At 40.3% G+C, this 22,995-nt stretch overlaps 1 protein-coding gene across 1 annotated transcript in view; it reads left to right on the forward strand.

The window, feature by feature from the left end:
• Positions 1 to 21,954, forward strand: part of STAM (signal transducing adaptor molecule) — a 66,104-nt gene extending 44,150 nt beyond the window's left edge. Inside the window, exons 9-14 of the mRNA XM_060097793.1 lie at positions 3,233 to 3,321; positions 5,314 to 5,401; positions 5,873 to 5,927; positions 6,498 to 6,651; positions 8,483 to 8,655; positions 21,156 to 21,954. Coding sequence (XP_059953776.1) covers positions 3,233 to 3,321; positions 5,314 to 5,401; positions 5,873 to 5,927; positions 6,498 to 6,651; positions 8,483 to 8,655; positions 21,156 to 21,363 — 767 coding nt within the window. The 3' untranslated portion in view covers positions 21,364 to 21,954. The remainder of the gene's footprint in view (positions 1 to 3,232; positions 3,322 to 5,313; positions 5,402 to 5,872; positions 5,928 to 6,497; positions 6,652 to 8,482; positions 8,656 to 21,155) is intronic.
• The last annotated feature ends 1,041 nt before the right edge of the window (positions 21,955 to 22,995 follow it).

Genomic DNA, 22,995 nt, shown 5'->3' on the forward strand with positions numbered 1-22,995 from the left:
AGCTCCCCAGTCAGATTATTTATGAGGAGTCATCTAATCATCTAAGAATTGAAATCATCTGTCTACCAAGATTATCTTAAGACAGACTATGGACTTTTCTTTAAGGAAAAAAAAAACATATATATATACATATATATATACACATATATATATGTATGTATGTATATATATATATATGTCATTGTAAAAATGCAGATTAAGAAGTGTTATAGAATTTATGCATTATGTATTTTTGGTATCATCAGTTGATCAAAGGGTGACAAATGCAGTGTAACCTTATAGAGAGTTCTTCCTATTTAAAGGTTAGCTCATTTCACTAGTGTCCAGCCCCAAATTTGGAAGCAGTGGCCTCTTAGCAACTTAATGGCTTTCCTAAGCCACCATGTCAGATATTCAGAAGGAGCCATAACAAATCATGTCAATAATTTTTTGAGTTTCAAACCTTTGCTGACTAGGAGAAACAGACTAGAAAGTGGGGTGAAGGAGGAAAAGTGATATTACTGGCAGGCGTAATCATTGCAGGACATGTAACTGCCAATAGTCTATCGAAATGTTGGTAGGCAGTTCACTGTATTTCTAGGCAATACTGTAATGAATCTTCATAATGATGAGTTTGTGGCATCAAGATTAAGTCACAACCTTCCTCTTTTTAAGGAAACAGAAATATGTTCTAATCTAGAAAGATTTCTGTAGCGACTGAAATGGTTGGAATTTTAAGAGTTTTTTTGTATGTAAGTTGGTAAGCTACAGTTATCTTGGCAAAATATTTCATCTTTCTATAATGCCAGGTAGAAGAGATCAAAGAAAGTTATAAATCACGATCTGCTTTGGTCATTTTTAGTTTACAGGAATTTTAAGAAAAGATCTTTGTCTCAGTTGTCTTTTTATTTCCAACAGTTCTTGGTACTGAATCTTATCCAGAATACAGACTATATAAATGTTTATACAATAAATGAAGAGTAAGTGCCTGTGTATTAACAGTAAAGATACACTTTTCTTTGAAAACATAAAAATGCTTCTCTTTCAAGAGAGGGCTTTAATAACAGACTAGATGTTACAGATCTTTGGTAAAGTAATGCCCTCTCCTAATTATTGTTGGGATGTCTTGTGTCACTTTTATAGAGACAGATTGTGATACCCATTCCTTTAATAAAGTTCTCTTTGGTAAACTCAGAAAACGTCCTGTGGAACCTTGTTTAGTTGGCAGTGCATAATGTGCTAACTTTTTAATCTGGGCTGATGGTGGGGGGGGATTTTGCTTGATTTGGGGGTTTGGGTTTTTTTTTTTTTTTTTAATCTTGAAATAGCTGTTGGAAAGGATGGAATTGTCTTGGACTTCCATCCAGGAGGAGATCCAAGATCTCAGATAAAGTAGCCATCTCATCTTATTTTCCCCATTACCTAGAAATGTAGCCTTAAAATGAATATTCTAGTTATTTTCATGTGTTTCACTCTGGACCATGTAAAAGAGAAACCAGAGCATCAGAGCTTATACAGTGCAGTTACAGTTCTCAAGCTTGGAAAATGAGTGTTAGCAAGATCCCTGTAGCATCGTTCTTTATGAGGAAACAGAAGCTCATTTCACTGAATGTGTCCATTAGAAGTGCCTGACCTACTTAGCTTGTTTTCGTTTTGGAGAGGCAGTAAGATTTCGTGCAAGCACTGTACTTTATATATGTATATGCATAAACACATCTGTGTGTGTGTGTAAAATATTATTTATACACACATACACATACTATACACACAAACATACACATACATACAAAGTAATAGTATTCGTCCCTGAGAGAAAAAGCACTGCAAACTTGTGCATGGTCAGCTGTTAGGATGTGAAGTCTACCATGTGTTTTCTTATGGGCAGCAGCCAATGCAGTGCTGTCCCAGCTTTCTCCTTGTTAATAGCTCAAGATATAAAAAGCAAAAATATGTATAGCATATGGCTCCTTTTCTTCCATGGGAAAGTGAAATCAGCTGAAACTGGTTTTGTATGTAGAATTTTACTTTATGGTGACTTGTGTGGGATGAATATATTCCTTATATTGGAAATTAAACTATTTTCCATTTATATTCTATAGCATAGAATACATAAGTGATATGACTTCTTGTTCTCAGAGTAAAATCACAGGCCAGATTCCAGTAGTGTGGGCTAATAGAGCTAGAATGATTGGCATTCAAATCCAGGCTTTGCCATTTATTAGCTTTCTCCTACGCAAGCGTTTTTAATCTTTCTAAGCCACTGCTAACCTCATTTACAAGATGGGCATATCTCATAGGATTGTATTGGAGATTCATTGGGGGAAATGCAATATTCCATTAAGCATATTTAATAGTTTAATTAACATTATTTCCCTTCCTTAATTCTGCCCCTTTCCCATCCCCCTGATTCTTAATTTTTATGAATACTGATTGACTACATTGATATCAGGATGAAAAAATCCAAAAAGGAAGTTCATTCCTTTAAAGCTGGATGTGTTTCTCAGTATTACTTTGGGTAAGATTAATTACTATGTTAATCATAACCTTATATCTGCTGGTTAATGTTACATTGAATCTTTTTAAAGATTGCTTTGTTGAGCAGGAGAAATACGTGCTTCTGGTTTGCAGATCCCTTAATAACCACCTTTTCAATTGCAAGAATAATGTAACTAAAAAATACAGACTGATTTAGTGGAAAATTCAGATCCCTGCCAAGGCCACTTGTAAAGCTCTCCACTGGCCTGGATGTCATTCCCTTAGTTAAAAAAAAAAAAAGACTGAGTGGCGTGAGGGGAATATATAGCTAACTTCCCAATTCATTACATTGAAAGAGCGTGGCCTGTGGAAAAGGGGAGATTTTTCTTTGAAAGGACTGGTAATTTGAAAAGAGGATTTATTTTCAATAGCAGAATTCACTTATGCCATTGTAAAACTTTGCTTTCTGTTAAGCAGTTTACTAAACTCTCATATGTAATAGGTGATTAATCTTTGTTCCAGAAATATAGTTCTTATTTTTAGTGAAGTATCTGTTATGGAAAACATAAAATCTTTAGAAGAAAAAATTAAGAAGTCTTCACAGAATTTCATAATGTCATGTTCTGTCATGGTTGCCTAAATCTGCAACCGAATTTTCCCTTAAACTGAGTTTCTCAGATTGAAGGGAATACAAGAAAAATCCAAGTTCTCTCCTTAAAGTGCTTTTAACTAAAATTTTAAATTTATAAGGAAACGATAAATGTTACATGTTTTACAGTTAAAACGGAGAAGAAGACGGTACAATTTAGTGACGATGTTCAGGTAGAAACGATAGAACCAGAGCCGGAACAAGCCTACATTGATGAAGTGAGTGATTTCCTGCCTGAGAGCATCATGCTTTCACTACTGAAGTTGCAATGGTTTTCTTCTCTTATTTAAAAAAAATCAGTACTTGATTAATGCATGTGTTTTGTTGTTATACAACTTCAAACAATACAGACGAAGCAAAGATTCCCCTGGAAAGTTCCTCCCTAGTCCCATTCTTACCATGTCAGTACTTATAGTTGTACCTCATTATTTTAATTCCTGCTTAATATTCCATAGAATGGAGTTATCATGACTTCATTATTCTGTTGTTGGACGGTTAGGTTGTTTTCATTTCTTTGTGTTGTTTTTGCTATTACAAACACTATTATAATGAGACTTTTTGGGTATATTCAAAAGAATGTGTGACTTTTTTTTACATCTTTATCAGATTATAATTGCTTTACAGTGTTATGTTAGTTTCTGCTGTACAACAAAGCGAATCAGCTATACATATACATATATTCCCGTATCTCCTCCCTCTTGAGCCTCCCTCCCACCCTCCCCATCCCACCCCTCTAGGTCGTGTGTGACTTTTATTTTTAAATGCTCTGGAAATTAAATTCTTTGTAATGATGAAAAATGAGATGTCATCTTTAAACTATGTGAGGGGATTTGTAGGTTTTTAGCCTTTTTTTAGGGGATCCAGAAGCAGAAAGTTTGAAGAGCGCTGTTTTAGCAAAACAGGTTGTAGAAGCTGTGCTGAGAGCCCCCAGAGAATGTACTGGAGTCAGGGAAAGTTAGGTTTGGCTATAGCATTCCATCGGAAAATGCATGCTAGCGGTCTATCTAGAAACCTCATTTCTCTGATAGTAGATGATTTCAAATAGGTTGTAGAATTCTGTAAACAAAGAGAAGAGAAGTTATCCATGTGTTAGTTGACTCTCACTCTCATTTTACTCCCCTCCCCCTCTTTTTTTGGCTGTAGGCAAACTTTTCTGACATGTGCCTTCTTTTTTAGACTACTTAAAATGAAAATTGTGAATCTTTTACGTTGAAAAATAATACCCATTTCTAAATACGGAATTCTTTTGACTTCAGAAGAGTGTTTTAATATACATGTGTCATTTTCACTCTCTAGTGATTAATTCATCTCTCAAACGGTTATCCTTCTGTACAGAGTATAGAGTTTTGTTTTGGTATAAATAACTACTTTGCTTAGAATTGGTAGTCTTTAAATTATTTACCTAAGTAACTATACTTAGTAGCATAACCATGTAAAAACCATGAATGGAGAAAAGTTTGTAATTATTACAGTAATATTCTTTGGTACATGAGATCTATATTTTGTTTTTTTAAAACTTACGTATAGATACATCTCTGCTAATATAATGTATAAATGTATTTATGTAATGATGCCTTCATTAGTTCTGTTGGTCTTACAGCAAAAGATTCTGAAATAGATCTGAGTCATTGCTTTGAGATGCCTTCCAGCCTTTCACATAGGAGAATAGAGAAGCCACAAATCTTCCTCCTTTTTTTGATGACAAAGTGAAGCATTGGTGGAAAGAGAATGTAGACTAAATCCTTCTGGTGCTACTTAGAAGAACAGCTGTACCAGAGCTGAGCTGTGCCTTAACTGAAACAGCTGCTGTATTCTCCCTGGTAGAGAAGTAGTAACGGAGCTGTTAGTCACAAGTACTGCCAGCTTGAGAGAGAGGTTACACCTGTCAGCATGGCAAGACTACAGCTGCCCCTAAACAAAGTGACCCAGAAGTCCACTCGCATGACTTAAGAGATTAAAGAATTCACATGCTGTAAGTTTAAATGTTGCTCTATTTCTTCTCATCTAGGAGAATTTCTGGTAGCCGTTTCAAAAGGGCTCTGACTTCACATGATAGTAAAGAGAATACACGGACAGTAAATACATAGAAGCGAAATTGAAGTCTTCATATCTGTGCATTACAGGATTAGCCACTATCTAACTAATGAAGTGAGAAGGTATTGTTGCATAATGGTTTGTTACTTTTTATAGTAACTGTTTAATTCCTGTAGGATAAAATGGACCAATTGCTACAGATGTTGCAAAGTACAGATCCCAGTGATGATCAACCAGATCTTCCAGAGTTACTTCATCTTGAAGGTAAACTTTGTTTTCCATTTCCCTTGCAAATAAAGAATAATTAGGATTAAATATAGTGTTCTGTTACAGAGTGGTTTTATATTTAAATAAAATTGAAAATGATATAAACAATTTTAACATTTCTGACTCTTCTGTGACCAGTCTCACGTTTATATGCAGTTTAATTAAACCTTGGGTAGAACTCAAATTCTTATACTTTTCTACCCAAATTAAATATTTTATTCAACGTTTAAAATGTTGTAAAATGAAAATTGGTATTAAAAATTTCTGAGATCAATACAATCAATCTAAAGTATTGATTTTATAAATAGCTAGGAAAGTCAGTCTTGGATTCTGTGGGCTAAGATTAATTAATAGAATTTTTATTATTCCAAATTAGATCTTTTATTCCTTAAACTACATGAATATCCATCAGAGAGTTGCTTTCTTTTGCTGCATTTTCTTATATTTCTTTAAATCTGGTCATCTTAGCCATGTGTCACCAGATGGGACCTCTCATTGATGAGAAGCTGGAAGATATTGACAGGTAAAAGAACATGCGCTCCATCTGTATTGTGTACCTTCTTCCCCACAGATCTCTCTAAACTGCATATTGGAATAGAGCTGCCTTGTATTTTATTTTATTTTCATTTTAAAGATATGCCAGTTCTCATTCACTTGTTTTCTACTTCATGTGGGAATTAAAATTAGACCCATCTGCCCCCACTCCCGCTTTTAAGTGAGGGTTTATTTGACTTTCACTATGTTAGTCTGTTTTAAAAATAAGTGTTAACTATTATAATCGTATTTGCTGTAAGTGGCATCATCAGGGCCCACACATGACCCATCTGTTATTAATGAGGGAAACCTGGATATTTTGAGGTAAAGTCAAGTACAATAAGCTAGAGTCCTTCCAGCACAGCACCTAAATCTGAAACAGTTTTGGTTGCCTTGGAGCTAAACTATAGGATTTTTTTTTTCGTTACAAGGTTAAATTTTTAATAATGTCTACTTATACCACTCTTTGCCATTTTTGCTATTTTGATGCATCTTGTTATTTAGAACATTATATCATTTAAATAGCAGTTATGTGTCACATTATTGTATAATATTTCAGAAAACATTCAGAACTCTCAGAACTCAATGTTAAAGTGATGGAGGCCCTGTCCTTGTATACCAAGTTAATGAATGAAGATCCAATGTATTCCATGTATGCAAAATTACAGAATCAGCAGTATTATATTCAGTCATCTGGTGTTTCTGGTTCTCAGGTAAGCTTTTAAAAATGCAAGTATTTCATTTTAAATTCTCAAATATATTTGAGATTATTTGGAATAGCTGTGTTTTTGTAAAACGTGAAACTTTCTAAAAGTGATGTTTGGAGTAAAAATAAAGTTAAAAAGATTTTTTTCACTTGACAAATACAATGTGTAGTATGCTAGCTAATAGTTCTTGTTCTAAAATATTATTTTTCTGCAGAGGTGCACATCAATCACTGTCAAGCTTTAAAAAAAAACAAAAAACAGATACTTTGACTCTACCCAGACCTATTGAATCCAGGCATGAGGCCCAAACATCTGTATATTTTTAAAGCTTCATATCTAATTATCTGGTTAAGAACTACAATTTTTGTCTGTCTGAGTAAAATTCCTAATTATTACTAAATTCTTTTGAGTATCTACCATTTTCAGTTTTATAGTGACTTTCTTTAATCTGGATTTTTTCCATTCCTTTACATGAGAACGTGTATAATGCAACAGAGAGCCCTTTTTCCTCTCGTCATGCCCAGCAACTATTTCAAGAGCCCATTTCCCACAAACTCACTAAGTTCAGGGTATAGGGAGTAGTTAGCCAGACACAGCATTTTATCCACATAGGGTAGCATAAGCTTTGTGCAGATGAATTTTTTTTGGACGCAGTCCACTTCTGGAGTGAGGGGCCAGCACCCTGGAGAAGAGCAGCCAGGCCTGAGAAACGTGGGGCTGGATGACACCTACCCATGAGTCTCGATGACAGTGTGAGCCAGCAGGCGAAGAGAAACCCTTCACGTTCAGTTTGCAAAGTTCAAACAATTGTATTTGTGAGGACTGGACTAGCCGCGTCCATAATGAAGACCTTTTGGATTCTGTGTGTAGTGAGTCTCATGTGGCTTAACACAGCCTTCAGATGATTGTTGTTTTGTTTCCTGATGAGTGTGTTACTGTGCTAACAGCTGCTACAAGTCTCACTCTCTGGACAGTGGAGTTCTGTTTTCAAACATGTGAAACGGAAGGATCTAACGGATATACTACAGAAAATTAGAATATTCTGTGTGTTTAAGATTCGGGGGACACTTAAGACTAATCTCTTTAGCTTACAACAAGTATAGTTTTTAGGTGCAGGGGTACGCAAACAGTGGCCCAAGGGCAAAGTCCAGCCTCCCACCTCTTTTTTAAAATAAATTTTTACTGGAACACAGCCGTTCTCATTCTTCTCTCCATCGTTGCTGGCTGCTTTCTCTATGGGCAGAGCCCAGTAGTTTCAACAGAGCGCACATGGCCCACAAAGCCCGCCCCGTTTACTGTCTGGGCCCTGGACAAAGAAGTCTGCTGACCTTGCTTTAGGAGGATAGCTTGCTCTATGTTCAGTAAGCTGTAACTTTGGAGATATATCTCCGTGTAGATGCCTAGAAACAAATGCAGACTGCTGCTGTAATGCAGTGAATTCAAAGACACTTCTTCAGCATTTGAGGGTTCCTTTTAGGGAGATACAGTATCAACGTAGTAAGAGGGATTATATTAGTATAAAATTTCAAGGTAAGTTTCTTTACTGCTTCTGTATGGAGACAGACATGAGTTTAGCTAATGTTTCCCTGAAAACAAAAATCATCAGAAGCCCACTTCACTGAAAAGCACTTTTTAAAACGCCTGTCGTAAAGCAACTGTACCCCAATTAAAAATAAATAAATAAATAAAATCTACATAAAAAAATAAAATAAAATGCCTGTCACCAGAAGGAACTCAGAAAACCATTTCAGAGATGTAATTGTTGTGCTTTTGTCAGTGAACGCATGCCTGTTGAAATCCGAGGGGCCCTAATGTGTTTTGTCTCTGACTGTCCTAGGTGTACCCGGGCCCTCCTCAAAGCGGTGCTTACCTGGTCGCAGGGAGCGCACAGCTGAGCCAGCCCCCGAGCTACAGCCTTCCCCCCGAGCAGCTGTCTTCTCTCAGCCAAGGAGCCGTGCTGCCTGCCAGCCCCGCCCTTCCCAGTCAGCAGGCTCAGGCTTCCTACCCCAAGTAATGTGATCATTGGCTCTTGTTTGTGTTTAGCGCTGTTAGAACTCTCAGGTGCCCTTGGTTGTCTGTAATCATAAAAAATGGATAAGAAAAATCCAGGGTAGGGCTTCCCTGGTGGCGCAGTGGTTAAGAGTCCGCCTGCGGATGCCGGGGACGCGGGTTCGTGCCCCGGTCTGGGAGGATCCCACATGCCACGGAGTGGCTGGGCCCGTGAGCCATGGCCGCTGAGCCTGCGCGTCTGGAGCCTGTGCTCCGCAACGGGAGAGGCCACGACAGTGAGAGGCCTGCGTACCGCAAAAAAAAAAAAAATCCAGGGTAGGTGTCATCACTGATGCCAGACGGTCAGCCCCGTCTGTGGTGGCAGGTGGGTTCTGTAGGACCCCCTGCAGGGCTGCAGTCTTAGCCAGCGTGCCAGTCCTCTGTCCTGCTGAGTCCTTGAACTGCTGCATTCTGGTTTTAGCTTTGTGTTTTTTATATTCCTTCCTATCATGATTTCTTTTGTTTTTATCTGAGTCTGTGATAATATTTGTTAAGAACTTCAATGTAACTTAAATTTATTTTGGTAACTATAATTTAATGCTTTACACAAATGTCACATAAAAGCTGAATGTTCCTGTGGTTATTATTTTAGAATTTATAGTTCTGGGCTGTCTCTTAAAGACAAATATTCCCTTCTTTTTACCCCGTGTGGGAATTTAGTATATCTCACAGCATGATAAACCACATGAAAAGAGACAGTACAAGAAGCTGTACGCCCCTGTGGTTCACGGGGCAAGTAGCTGAATATGAAATGACAGGCCCATTGTTCTGGTCATTTACTTAGAATGCCCCTATCATGTAAATGATTATATTTATACATTATATTATTCATAATTTATAAATGCCTTTTCTACTTCAGTGGGCATCTAAGCTGAAGTCATCACTTTGAATCGAATGGGTAGGCTTAAGAATTCAGTAGTGTGTAACTCCAGAGGTCATGATGTTCTGACTCACAACAGAAGTTTCTTGGTGGTACAGGGATTTCTAGGGACCTTTCCATCAATGTTGGAATTGCCCAGAATGCTCCTATATTGCCCTTACTATTGTACTGTTCATCCTCCAAAGAGTCACACTCTAGGGATGCTTGGGGATTGTCAAACATGATTTTGTGGTCACTTCTCGTATTCTGAAGTGACCTTAAGACGGATGGTGATGCGGAAGCCTGTTACAGGCATCAAACAGCAGCAACAAGAAAACAGCGCTCCCTACTGGGTTATATAGCTTAGGAAAAACGTTAGGTCTAACTCTGTTTGTCTAAGGACTTCTTTTTCTTTTCTTTTCTTCTTTTTTTTTTTTAAGTCTCAGTTTGGTAAAAAGCGAATACCCAGGCTTCCCTGGTGGCGCAGTGGTTGAGAGTCCGCCTGCCGATGCAGGGGACACGGGTTCGTGCCCTGGTCTGGGAAGATACCACGTGCCGTGGAGCAGCTGGGCCCGTGAGCCATAGCCGCTGAGCCTGCGCGTCCAGAGCCTGTGCTCCGCAACGGGAGAGGCCACAACAGTGAGAGGCCTGCATACCGCAAAAAAAAAAAAAAAAAAAAAGCGAATACCCTTACATAGAAATAGATAGGGAGCAACTATTAGGAAAGTAACATGCTGCTTTAAAATTAGATAAAGTGAGTAGAGGTTGGTATTGCTGAGAAGCTAGCCAGTGTACTCGAGTCGTCTATATAGGAACCTCTCAGATACTTTAGTATTAGCCAGAAGTGCAGCCTCTGTCCCAGCTAGTCCTCTGTTACCATGTCACATACTGCACTGGATGTCTCATTACTGAAGATTCCTTGGGATCCATTCTTAATTCAGAGCCTTGAGGAATTATCCTTGTAAGTGAGATCCTCTGTTGGGAGGTTCTTAAACCATGACGTGCTGTAGAGCCAGAGCACCTTGTCGCTGGTTGCTGGGGGCTGCTCTGTCCTCTTCTGCCATTTGGCTGCGAGACCCCCGTGCAGGCCCCGCGCTGTGTTCTAGGGCCTGGCTACTGACGTGCTGTAGCTGTAAATGTCACCTCTCCAGAAACACAAGTACATTTCAGTAGGTGCTTTTTACAGAGCGTTTCCTTGAAACGTTTAGCCCTCTTCACTGGGCTAATCGCTGCTCTTCTTCAGGTCTTCGCTTAGCTTCGTCTTTGGTAGAAGCTTGTCCTGCCCTCCCACCTCGCCGGCACTGTTCCTCCTCTGACGCTGTCTCAGGCCCCCAGCACGTCGTGTCATCGTGTTGTCCTCTTTACCTCCACTAAACTCTCATATCTTGAGAGCTGGAGCGGCGTCTTTCACCTTTAGAGCCACACTATGTAGCACAGAGTTTTACACCTGGTAGGAACTCAGTAAATATTTGATAAGTAAATGTTTTGATGGTAATTTCAAGGGCTGTGTTAGGCCGGTGAGATAAATGTTTCAATTCCTTGAAAAGGCTTCACACAGGCTTTGAGGCAATTTTTAAAAAGATATATTGGGAACAGTTGTGTGTGTAAGTGTGCATGTGTGTGTTTTTGAATGAGAAAACTGATGGCAAAACAAACGTCGGCTCACAAAATTGGAAGGAGTGAGAACTGGGGGTGGAAGTGTACTTGATAGAGGTGTACGGCATGTTTTACTCAAGCTTTCTAACTGCAAATCGAGGTCAAGGAGGAATTTTTCCCCCCGTTTTTGGTAGGCAGGTTTTTTTCATGTCCCTCAGTTTGTATCTAGGAGGCAATTTCTTATTCTTTTACATAGAATTTTCGTTTTAGCGTGGTCACTTTTCCAGACTTCTGTCACCCTAGGGTGATATTACTGATAACTGGGGAAGGTGGTACTGATACAGTTTTCTAGACCTACCTGAGTGATGGTGGCCACGATGATACTAAGGTGACCAAAGCTAGGTACTTACTTGTCAGTTATTTCATTTTACATCTGTTAAACACACGTTTTCTGTGTCTGAGTTTGACGTTGTAGGTACAAGTGAGATCATACGGTATTTGTCCTTCTCTGTCGCAGGGGCAAGGTTTCCTTCTTTCTCACGGCTGAATACTATTCATGTGTGTGTGTATCTCCATCTCTGCTTCACACCTTCTTTACCCATTTATCCCTTGATGGACCCTTAACTTTTCCTGTTTCTTGGCTATTGTGAGTAATGCTGCAGTGAACATAGGAATGCAGATATCTCTTTGAGGTCCTGATTTCAGTTCATTTGGATATATGCCCAGAAGCAGCATTGCTGGATCATATAGTAACTCTTATTTTTAATTTTTTGAGGAACCTCCATACTGTTTTCCATACTGACTGTACCAACACTGCATAGGTGTTCTCTTTTCTCTACATCTTTGCCAGCAGTCCTTACTTCTGGTGTTTTTGATCATAGCCAGTCCAACAGATGTGACATGATACTGTGTGGTTTTCATTTTCTTTTTCTGGTGGATAGTGATGTTGAGCGCCTTTTCATGTGCCTGTTGGCCATTTGTATGTCTTCTTTGGAAAAATGTTTATTCAGGTCCTCTGCCCTTTTTTTAATCAGGTTGTTAGGTTTTTTCTTTATTGGAGTATAATTGCTTTACATTGTTATGTTAGTTGCTGCTGTATAACAAAGTGAATCCGCTATACGTATGCATCTATCCCCATATCCCCTCCCTGTTGTATCTCCCTCCCACCCTCCCTATTCCACCCCTCTAGGTGGTCACAAAGCACCGAGCTGATATCCCGTGCTATGCGGCTGCTTCCCACTAGCTATCTGTTTTACATTTGGTAGTGTATATATGTCCATGCCACTCTCTCACTTCGTCCCAGCTTACCCTTCCCCCTCCCCGTGTCCTCAAGTCTATTCACTACGTCTGCATCTTTATTCCTGTCCTGCCCCTAGGTTCTTCAGAACCTTTTTTTTTTTCAGGGTTCCACATATATGTGTTAGCATATGGTATTTGTTTTTCTCTTTCTGACTTCACTCTGTATGACAGACTCTAGGTCCATCCACCTCACTACAAATAACTCAATTTCGTTTCTTTTTATGGCTGAGCAATATTCCATTGTATATATGTCCCACATCTTCTTTATTCATTCATTTGTCAATGGACACTTAGGTTGGTTCCATGTCCTGGCTATTGTAAATAGTGCTGCAATGAACATTGTGATACATGACTGTTTTTGAATTATGGTTTTCTCAGAGTATATTCCCAGGAGTGAGATTGCTGGATCATATGGTAATTCTATTTTTAGTTTTCTAAGGAACCTCCATACTGTTCTCCATAGTGGCTGTATCAATTTACATTCCCACCAACAGTGCAAGAGGGTTGCCTTTTCTGCACACCCTCTCCAGCATTTATTGTTTGTAGACTTTTTGATGACGGCCATTCTGACGGGTGTGAGGTGATACCTCATTGTAGTTTTGATTTGCATTTCTCTAATGATTAGTGATGTTGCGCATCCTTTCATGTGTTTGTTGGCAATCTGTATATCTTCTTTGGAGAAATGTCTATTTAGGTCTTCTGCCCATTTTTGGATTGGGTTGTTTGTTTTTTTGATATTTAGCTGCATGAGCTGCTTGTATATTTTAGAGATTAATTCTTTGTCAGTTGCTTCATTGGCAAATATTTTCTCCCATTCTGAGGGTTGTCTTTTTGTCTTGGTTATGGTTTCCTTTCCTGTGCAGAAGCTTTTCAGTTTCATTAGGTCCCATTTGTTTATTTTTATTTTTATTTCCATTTCTCTAGGAGGTGGGTCAAAAAGGATCTTGTTATGATTTATGTCAGTGTCCTGCCTGTGTTTTCCTCTAAGAGTCTTGTAGTCTCCGGCCTTATATTTAGGTCTTTAATCCATTTCGAGTTTATTTTTGTGTATGGTGTTAGGGAGTGTTCTAATTTCATTCTTTTACATGTAGCTGTCCAGTTTTCCCAGCACCACTGATTGAAGAGGCTGTCTTTTCTCCATTGTATATTTTTGCCTCCTTTATCAAAGATAGGGTGACCATATGTGCATGGATTTATCTCTGGGCTTTCTATCCTGTTCCATTGATCTATATTTCTGTTTTTGAGCCAGTACCATACTGCCTTGATTACTGTAGCTTTGCAGTATAGTTTGAAGTCGGGGAGCCTGATTTCTCCAGCTCCGTTTTTCTTTCTCAAGATTGCTTTGGCTATTTGGGGTCATTTGTGCTTCCATACAAATTGTGAAATTTTTGTTCTAGTTCTGTGAAAAATGCCAGTGGTAGTTTGATAGGGATTACATTGAATCTGTAGATTGCATTGGGTAGTATAGTCATTTTCACAATGTTGATTCTTCCAATCCAAGAACATGCTATATCTCTCCATCTTTTTGTATCATCTTTAATTTCTTTCATCAATGTCTTATGGTTTTCTGAGTACAGGTCTTTTGTCTACTTAGGTAGGATTATTCCTAGGTATTATATTCTTTTTGTTGCAGTGGTAAATGGGAGTGTTTCCTTAATTTCCTTTTCAGATTTTTCATCATTAGTGTATAGCACTGCAAGAGATTTCTGTGCATTAATTTTGTATTCTGCTATTCTACCAAATTCACTTATTAGCTCTAGTAGTTTTCGGGTAGCATCTTTAGGATTCTCTATGTATACTATCATCTGATCTGAAAACAGTGACAGTTTTACTTCTTCTTTTCCAGTTTGTATTCCTTTTATTTCTTTTTCTTCTCTGATTGCTGTGGCTAAAACTTCCAAAACTGTGTTGAATAATAGTGGTGAGAGTGGGCAACCTTGTCTTGTTCCTAATCTTAGTGGAAATGGTTTCAGTGTTTCACCACTGAGAACGATGTTAACTGTGGGTTTGTCATATATGCCTTTATTATGTTGAGGTACGTTCCCTATATGCCTACTCTCTGGAGAGTTTTTATCATAAATGGGTATTGCATTTTGTCGAAAGCTTTTTCTGCATCTATTGAAATGATCATATGGTTTCTATCCTTCAGTTTGTTAATATGGTGTATCACATTGATTGATTTGCATTTATTGAAGAACCCTTGCATTCCTGGGATAAACCCCACTTGATCATGGTGTATGATCCTTTTAATGTGCTGCTGGATTCTGTTTGCTAGTATTTTGTTGAGGATTTTCACATCTATGTTCATCAGTGATATTGGCCTATCGTTTTCTTTATTTTTGACATCTTTGTCTGATTTTGGTATCAGGGTGATGGTGGTCTCGTAGAATGAGTTTGGGAATGTTCCTCCCTCTGCTATGTTTTGGAAGAGTTTGAGAAGGATAGCTGTTAGCTGTTCTCTAAATGTTTGATAGAATTCGCCTGTGAAGCCATCTGGTCCTGGGCTTTAGTTTGTTGGAAGATTTTTAATCACAGTTTCAATTTCAGTGCTTGTAATCGGTTTGCTTATATTTTCTCTTTTTTCCTGGCTCAGTCTCGGAAGGTTGTGCTTTTCTAAGAATTTGTCTATTTCTTCCAGGTTGTCTGTTTTATTGGCATATAGTTGCTTGCAGTAAGCTCTCATAATCCTTTCTATTTCTGCAGTGCCACTTGTTACTTCTCCTTTTTCATTTCTAATTCTGTTGATTTGAGTCTTCTCCCTTTTATCTTGGTGAGTCTGGCTAATGGTTTATCAATTTTGTTTATCTTCTCAAAAGCCAGCTTTTAGTTTTATTGATCTTTGCTATCGTTTTCTTCATTTGTTTTACATTTTTTTCTGATCTGATCTTTGTGATTTCTTTCCTTCTGCTAACTTTGGGTTTTTTTCGTTCTTCTTTTCTAATTGCTTTAGGTGTAAGGTTAGATTGTTTATTTGAGATGTTTCTTGTTTCTTGAGGTAGGATTGTATTGCTATAAATATCCCTCTTAGAACTGCTTTTGCTGCATCCCATAGGTTTTTGGCCATCGTGTTTTCATTATCATTTGTTTCTAGGTATATTTTGATTTCCTCTTTGATTTTTTTCAGTGTTTTCTTGGTTATTTAGTAGTGTATTGTTTAGCCTCCATGTGTTTGTATTTTTTACAGATTTTTTCCTGTAATTGATATCTAGTCTCATAGCATTGTGGGCGGAAATGATCCTTGATACGATTTCACTTTTCTTAAATTTACCAAGGCTTGATTTGTGACCCAAGCTATGATCTATCCTGGAGAATGTTCTGTGAGCATTTGAGAAGAAAGTGTATTCTGTTAGTTATTGGATGGAATGTCCTATAAATATCAATTAAGTCCATCTTGTTTAATGTATCATTTAAAGCTTGTGTTTCCTTATTTATTTTCATTTTGTTTGATCTGTCCATTAGTGAAAGTGGGGTGTTAAAGTCCTCTACTATGATTGTGTTACTGTCAATTTCCCCTTTTATGGCTGTTAGCATTTGCCTTATGTATTGAGATGCTCCTATGTTGGGTGCATAAATATTTACAATTGTTATATATTCTTCTTGGATTGATCACTTGATCATTATGTAGTGTCCTTCTTTGTCTCTTGTAATAGTCTTTATTTTAAAATCTATTTTGTCTGATATGAGAATTGCTGCTGCAGCTTTCTTTTGATTTCCATTTGCATGGAATACCTTTTTCCATCCCCTCACTTTCAGTCTGTATGTGTCCCTAGATCTGAAGTGGGTCTCTTGTAGACAGCATATATACGGGTCTTGTTTTTGGATCCATTCAGCCAGTCTATGTCTTTTGGTTGGAGTATGTAATCCATTTACATTTAAGGTAATTATCGATATGTTTCCTTCGTATTACCGTTTTCTTAATTGTTTTGGATTTGTTATTGTAGGTCTTTTACTTCTCTTGTGTTTCCTGCCTAGAGAAGTTCCTTTAGATTTGTTTTAAAGCTGGTTTGGTGGTGCTGAATTCTCTTCTTTTGCTTGTCTGGAAAGGTTGTAATTTCTCTGTCGAATCTGAATGAGATCCTTTCTGGGTAGAGTAATCTTAGTTGTAGGTTTTTCCCTTTTATCACTGTAAATATGTCCTGCCACTCCCTTCTGGCTTGCAGAGTTTCTGCTGAAAGATCAGCTGTTAACCTTATGCGGATTCCCTTGTATGTTGTTGTTTTTCCCTTGCTGCTTTTAATATTTTTTCTTTGTATTTAATTTTTGATAGTTTCATTAATATGTATCTTGGTGTGTTTCTCCTTGGATTTATCCTGTATGGGACTCTCTGCACTTCCTAGACTTGATTGACTATTTACTCTCCCATATTACGGAAGTTTTCAACTATATTGTTTTCAAATATTTTCTAAGTCCCTTTCTTTTTCTCTTCTTCTTTTTGGACCCCTATAATTTGAATGTTGGTGCATGTAATGTTGTCCCAAAGGTCTCTGAGACTGTCCTCAATTCTTTTCAGTCTTTTTTCTTTATTCTGCTCTGTGGTAGTGTTATTTTCTTTATTCTGCTCTGTGGTAGTGTTATTTATCTTCCAGGTCACTTTTCCATTCTTCTGCCTCAGTTTTTCTGCTATTGATTCCTTCTAGAGAATTTTTCATTTCATTTATTGTGTTATTCATCATTTTTTGCTCTTTCGTTCTCCTAGATCCTTGTTAAACGTTTCTTGTACTTTCTCCATTCTATTTCCAAGATTTTGGATCATCTTTACTATCATTACTCTGAATTCTTTTTCAGGTAGACTGCCTACTTCCTCTTCATTTGTTTGGTCTGGTTGGGTTTATACCTTGCTCCTTCATCTGCTGCATGTTTCTCTGTCTTCCCATTTTGCTTAGCTTACTGTGTTTGGGGTCTCCTTTTCACAGGCTGCAGGTTCATAGTTCCCATCGTTTTTGGTGTCTGCCCCCAGTGGGTAAGGTTGGTTCAGTGGCTTGTGTAGGCTTCCTGGTGGAGGGGACTGGTGCCTGTGTTCTGCTGGATGAGGCTGGTATTGTCTTTCTGGTGGGGAGGACCGCATCCGGTGGTGTGTTTTGGGGTGTCTGTGAACTCAGTATGATTTTAGGCATCCTCTCTGCTAATGGGTGGGGTTGTGTTCCTGTCTTGCTAGTTGTTTGGCATAGGGGTGTCCAGCACTGGAGCTTGCTGGTCGTTGTGTGGATCTGGGTCTTAGCGTTGAGATGGAGATCTCTGGGAGAGCTCTCACCGGTTGATATGACGTGGGGCCAGGAGGTCTCTGGGGGACCAATGTCCTGAACTTGGCTCTCCCACCTCAGAGGCTCAGGCTTGACACCCGCTGGAGCACCAAGATCCTGTCAGCCACATGGCTCACAAGAAAAGGGAGAAAAAAAAGAAAGAAGGAAAAAAAATTACAATAAATAAAGTTATTAAAATAAAAAAATTAAAGAAATAAAGTAATAAAAAAAAGGAAGAGAGCAACCAAACCAATAAACAAATCCACCAATGATAAGAAGCACTAAAAACTAAACTAAGATAAACATATAAATCAGAAACTAGTCAGTCACATACAGCAAACCCCAAGCCTGCAGTTTCTCCCAAAGTCCATTGCCTCAATTTTGAGATGATTCGTTGTCTATTCAGGTATTCCACAGATGCAGGGTACATCAGGTTGATCGTGGAGATTTAGTCTGCTGCTCCTGAGGCTGCTGGGAGAGATTTCCCTTTCTCTTCTTCGTTAGCACAGCCCCCGGGGTTCAGCTTTGGATGTGGCCCCACCTCTGTCTGTAGGTCTCCTGAGGGCGTCTGTTCCCTGCCCAGCCAGGACGGGGTTAAAGGAGCAGCTGCTTCCGGGGCTCTGGCTCACTCAGGCTGGGAGGAGGGAGGGGTGCAGATGCGGGGCAAGCCTGCGGCAGCAGAGGCCGGTGTGACGTTGCACCAGCCTGAGGCGCGCCGTGTGTTCTCCCAGGAAAGTTGTCCCTGGATCACAGGACCCTGGCAGTGGCGGGCTGCACAGGGTCCCCGGAAGGGAGGTGTGGATAGTGACCTGTGCTCGCACACAGGCTTCTTGGTGGCGGCAGCAGCAGCCCCAGCGTCCCACGCCCGTCTCTGGGGTCCGCGCTTTCAGCCGCGCCTCGCGCCCGTCTCTGGAGCCTCCTTTAAGCAGCGCTTTGAATCCCCTCTCCTCACGCACCAGGAAACAAAGAGGGAAGCAAAAGTCTCTTGCCTCTTCGGCAGGTCCAGACTTTTTCCCGGACTCCCTCCCGGCCAGCCGTGGCACACTAACCCCCTTCATGCTGTGTCACACCGCCAACCCCAGTCCTCTCCCTGCGCTCCGACCGAAGCCCGAGCCTCAGCTCCCAGCCCCGCCCGCCCCAGCGGCCGAGCAGACAAGCCTCTCGGACTGGTGAGTGCTGGTTGGCACCGATCCTCTGTGCAGGAATCTCTCTGCTTTGCCCTCTGCACCCCTGTGGCTGCACTCTCCTCTGTGGCTCCAGAGCTTCCTCCCTCCCCACCCCCCATCTCCACCAGAGAAGGGGCTTCCTAATGTGTGGAAACTTTTCTTCCTTCACAGCTCCCTCCCAGCGGGGCAGGTCCTGTCCCTATTCTTTTGTCTCTGTTTTTTCTTTTTTCTTTTGCCCTACCCAGGTATGTGGGGAGTTGGTTGCCTTTTGGGAAGTCTGAGGTCTTCTACCAGCGTTCACTAGGTGTTCTGTAGGAGTTGTTTCACATGTAGGTGTATTTCTGATGTATTTGTGTGGAGGAAGGTGACCTCCACATCTTACTCCTCCGCTATCTTGAAGGTCCTCTTGAATTCTCCTGGATGGTTCCAACAAGGATGGTTCCCAGGGTAGGTTCTTGTGGCAGAAAGAATTCAGAGACAGAGAGGGAGGTCAAGAAAGCAAAGTGATGATTTATTTAAGCAATGGATTGTTAGGTTTTTTGCCATTGAATTGTATGAGTTCTTTATGTATTTTGGATATTTACTCCTTATCAGATAATGTGATTTGCAAATATTTTCTCCTATCTCATAGGTTGCCTTTTCGTTTTGTTGATGGTTTTCTTTGCTGTGCAGAAGTGTTTTAGTTTGATGTAGTCCCACTTACTGATTTTTGCTTTTGTTGCTTGTGTTTTTGCTGTATATTCAGAAAATCGCAGCCGAGACCAGTCTCAACAACCTTTCCCCCCTGTCTTTTCTTCTAGGAGTTTTACAGTTTCAGGTCTTAAATTTAAGTTTTTATTCCATTTCAAGTTCATTTTTGTGTGTGGTGTAAGACAGGGGACCTTTTTCATTCCTCTGCATGTGGTTATCCAGTTCTCCCAACACCGTTTGTTGAGGAGACCATCCTTTCCCCATTGAGTATTCTTGGCTCCCTTGGCAGATATTAGTTGACCATTGATTTGGAGTTTTTTTATTTTTTTTTATTTTTTTTCCTTTTTTTGCGGTATGCGGGCCTCTCACTGTTGTGGCCTCTCCCGTTGCGGAGCACAGGCTCCGGATGCGCAGGCCCAGCGGCCATGGCTCACGGGCCCAGCCGCTCCGCGGCATATGGGATCCTCCCAGACCGGGGCACGAACCCGTATCCCCTGCATCGGCAGGTGGACTCTCAACCACTGCGCCACCAGGGAGGCCCTGATTTGGAGTTTTTGAGCCTCAAGGTTCTTAGGGGTAATGGAGGCAAACACACACAAAGAATGTTGTTACAACACAAATTACAAATAAAGGTATATGCAGAGTGCTTGAGGAGCCTCAGGGTTCAGGGAAGATTTCCAAGAAAAATATGCTCTTAAGACTGGAGGAAAAAGTAAGAATGATTGTCTGTCATGAACAAAGACGTGGTTCTCATGCTTTTGTTTACTTGACATGCTGTGAAATGCATGGTACCCATGGAATGGGTGAAATGGGGAGCAGTGAAAACGCGCGGTGCTTGTTGGGCATTACCAGTGGTGCAGTGTTACTAAAGGGATAAAGTCCCTGGGGGGAGAAGTGAGAGAGACGCTTGGACTTACTGACAAGGATAATGGATGGTCTGAGGTACCGTGTTAAGGAGCTTGGGTCTTGTCTGGGAAAGCCCGTAAAGAGTTTCAGGTGGTGATAGTGTTGATGGATTCATAGGGACGAGATTAGGAGCTGGGCGGCTAGTATATTAGGCAAGAGATGATGAGTGTCTATAACTATAAGACAGGGGTGAGAAAGGGTTATGTAGAGATGAGCCAGTGATTGCCTGTGGGTGACATGGCGGGGAGAGAGTGCGGAGCAGAGATATGAGAGAACTGCTGGGGTTTAACCCTTGAACAGCTGGGTGGATGGTACAACTTTTTTTTTTTTTTTTTTTTTTGCGGTACGCGGGCCTCTCACTGCTGTGGCCTCTCCCGTTGCGGAGCACAGGCTCCGGATGCGCGGGCTCAGCGGCCACGCTCCGCGGCATGTGAGATCTTCCCGGACTGTGGCACGAACCCGTGTACCCTGCATCGGCAGGCGGACTCTCAACCACTGCGCCACCAGGGAAGCCTCTCCCCCTTCTTTCTTGATGATATCCCAGTGCCTCAAATAACAGTGTTTGGCACGTTATAGCTATTTACTAAGTATTTATTGAATGCGTTGCATGAATGAGTAACTGTTTCATGAACAGCTTTCCTGTTCATCTCTAAACGGCTGGGTAAATCAGTATTGATCTAACCGAGTGTTCTTTCCCCTGCACAGCACCATGGGCACGTCCGTTCAAGGAGGCACGTATCCCAGCCAGGCTTCAGTGTACAGTCCTCCTCCTGCCGCCGCCGCCGCCCCCGACGTCACCATATACCAGAACGCAGGGAGCAGCCTGTCCCAGGTGCCGAACTATACTTTCACATCAGCGCTGCCCCAACCGCCTCCGCCCCAGCAGCCACACTCTCCGAAGGCCCTGCTGTAGGGCTGGGATGCCTCTTTGTGGCAAATGCCTGCTAAACGCCGACGACCATGTCATGAGATTCTTTGATATCTTAAGATTTGTTTATCCTCAGCTTATAGGAATCGTATCTTGGTCAGCAAGTTCCAGTATTCAAGAAGGGTGACCTCTCTTCAATTTGCACTGACTTTTTAGAGGTCCTCCCCTCCCCCTCCCCCAGAGGAATGAAACTACTTACAGCATCTAATTCCTTTCGTAATATGGAAGAATCAGTGTAAGATTATTTGTCTCTTAAAATTACCTGGTCTGCAGAAAGTCAAACTGGCAAGCACCGTTGTGGCAGATGTGTGCATAGATCGCAGTGTAACCTCACTCACGGCCACTTTGAACCACGGTGGTGATCATGTGAATATATTTAACACTGTTAACTTAATTGACATTGCTGTTTTATTTTAATCATGAGCAACTACCATGTTTCATAATGTTTTGTGTAAATTTAAGAGAATTACACTGTCCTTTTGAACTGCAAGAGAACAACGCTGTAGCATATGTACATGAAGGCATTATGTTGTCTGTGTTTCAGTTTCCCATTAAACCGAAACTTCCTTGGAGTAATTGTGCGCTGAACACACGTATGTTATGTTGTTGTGTGGCCTCTGTATACTACTAGCTGTCATCACACCAGCGTACAGTAGCTAAATTTTTGGTGCATTTATAGGAAATGATGATGTTCCCTTTTAAACTTTTACATTTTGGCATGATAGCTCAGCATCCTGTGGGACCATGAGACAAAATTAAGCTGGACCACATTCTTTATATCTTACTTTTAAAGAAATAATGTTAATTTACTTTTTCCTAGTTGAAGATAGTAATTAGGTTTCTAAGCTATATACTGTGTTTATTGGTGGCAGTGACACCAAAGATAGAGGCAGTGGGTAGAAGCTGTGAAACTGGAAAGAAAACATGAATTACACTACATTTTCAGTCTCTTGTAATTAGTTAGGCTCTAACAAAATTTGATTCATCGGTCTTATTCCACTGCTAGTCTTTTAGATATGTCTTTAATACAGTGTATCCTTCAGTTCTTCATTAAAATGGATGTAAGTGGATGTTTCAAAGTCATCTAGATTCCTGGCTCTGCTTAACAGTTTGTTTATTTATTCTTGTCTTTCAAACTGGATTTATGGGCTGCTCTCTCTCTTCTAAAGTTCTAAATGGAATTATTTTGGCTTCTTATTCAGGAGTAGTTTGAATGAGTGCTTTTCTTTTTTTTTTTTTTTTTTTTTTTTGCGGTACGCGGGCCTCTCACTGTTGTGGCCTCTCCCGTTGCAGAGCACAGGCTCCGGACGCGCAGGCTCAGCGGCCATGGCTCACGGGCCCAGCCGCTCCGCGGCATGTGGGATCTTCCCAGACCAGGGCACGAACCCGTGTCCCCTGCATCAGCAGGCGGACTCTCAACCACTGCGCCACCAGGGAAGCCCGAGTGCTTTTCTTTTAATCCATATGTAATACGTTTTCTACTGACATTTTAATCTCCTTAAATATTTATAATTTCCCTAGTTTTGTGCTGTTATTTAAACAACTGAAAAATTGAGTTGAGCATCGTAGTACATGCATGGATTTAGTAACAGGTGTCACACCATAAATGAAGATTTC

The sequence above is a fragment of the Mesoplodon densirostris genome, chromosome 4 (genome assembly GCF_025265405.1).
Source record: "Mesoplodon densirostris isolate mMesDen1 chromosome 4, mMesDen1 primary haplotype, whole genome shotgun sequence".
In the NCBI taxonomy this organism is placed as follows: Eukaryota; Metazoa; Chordata; class Mammalia; order Artiodactyla; family Ziphiidae; genus Mesoplodon; species Mesoplodon densirostris.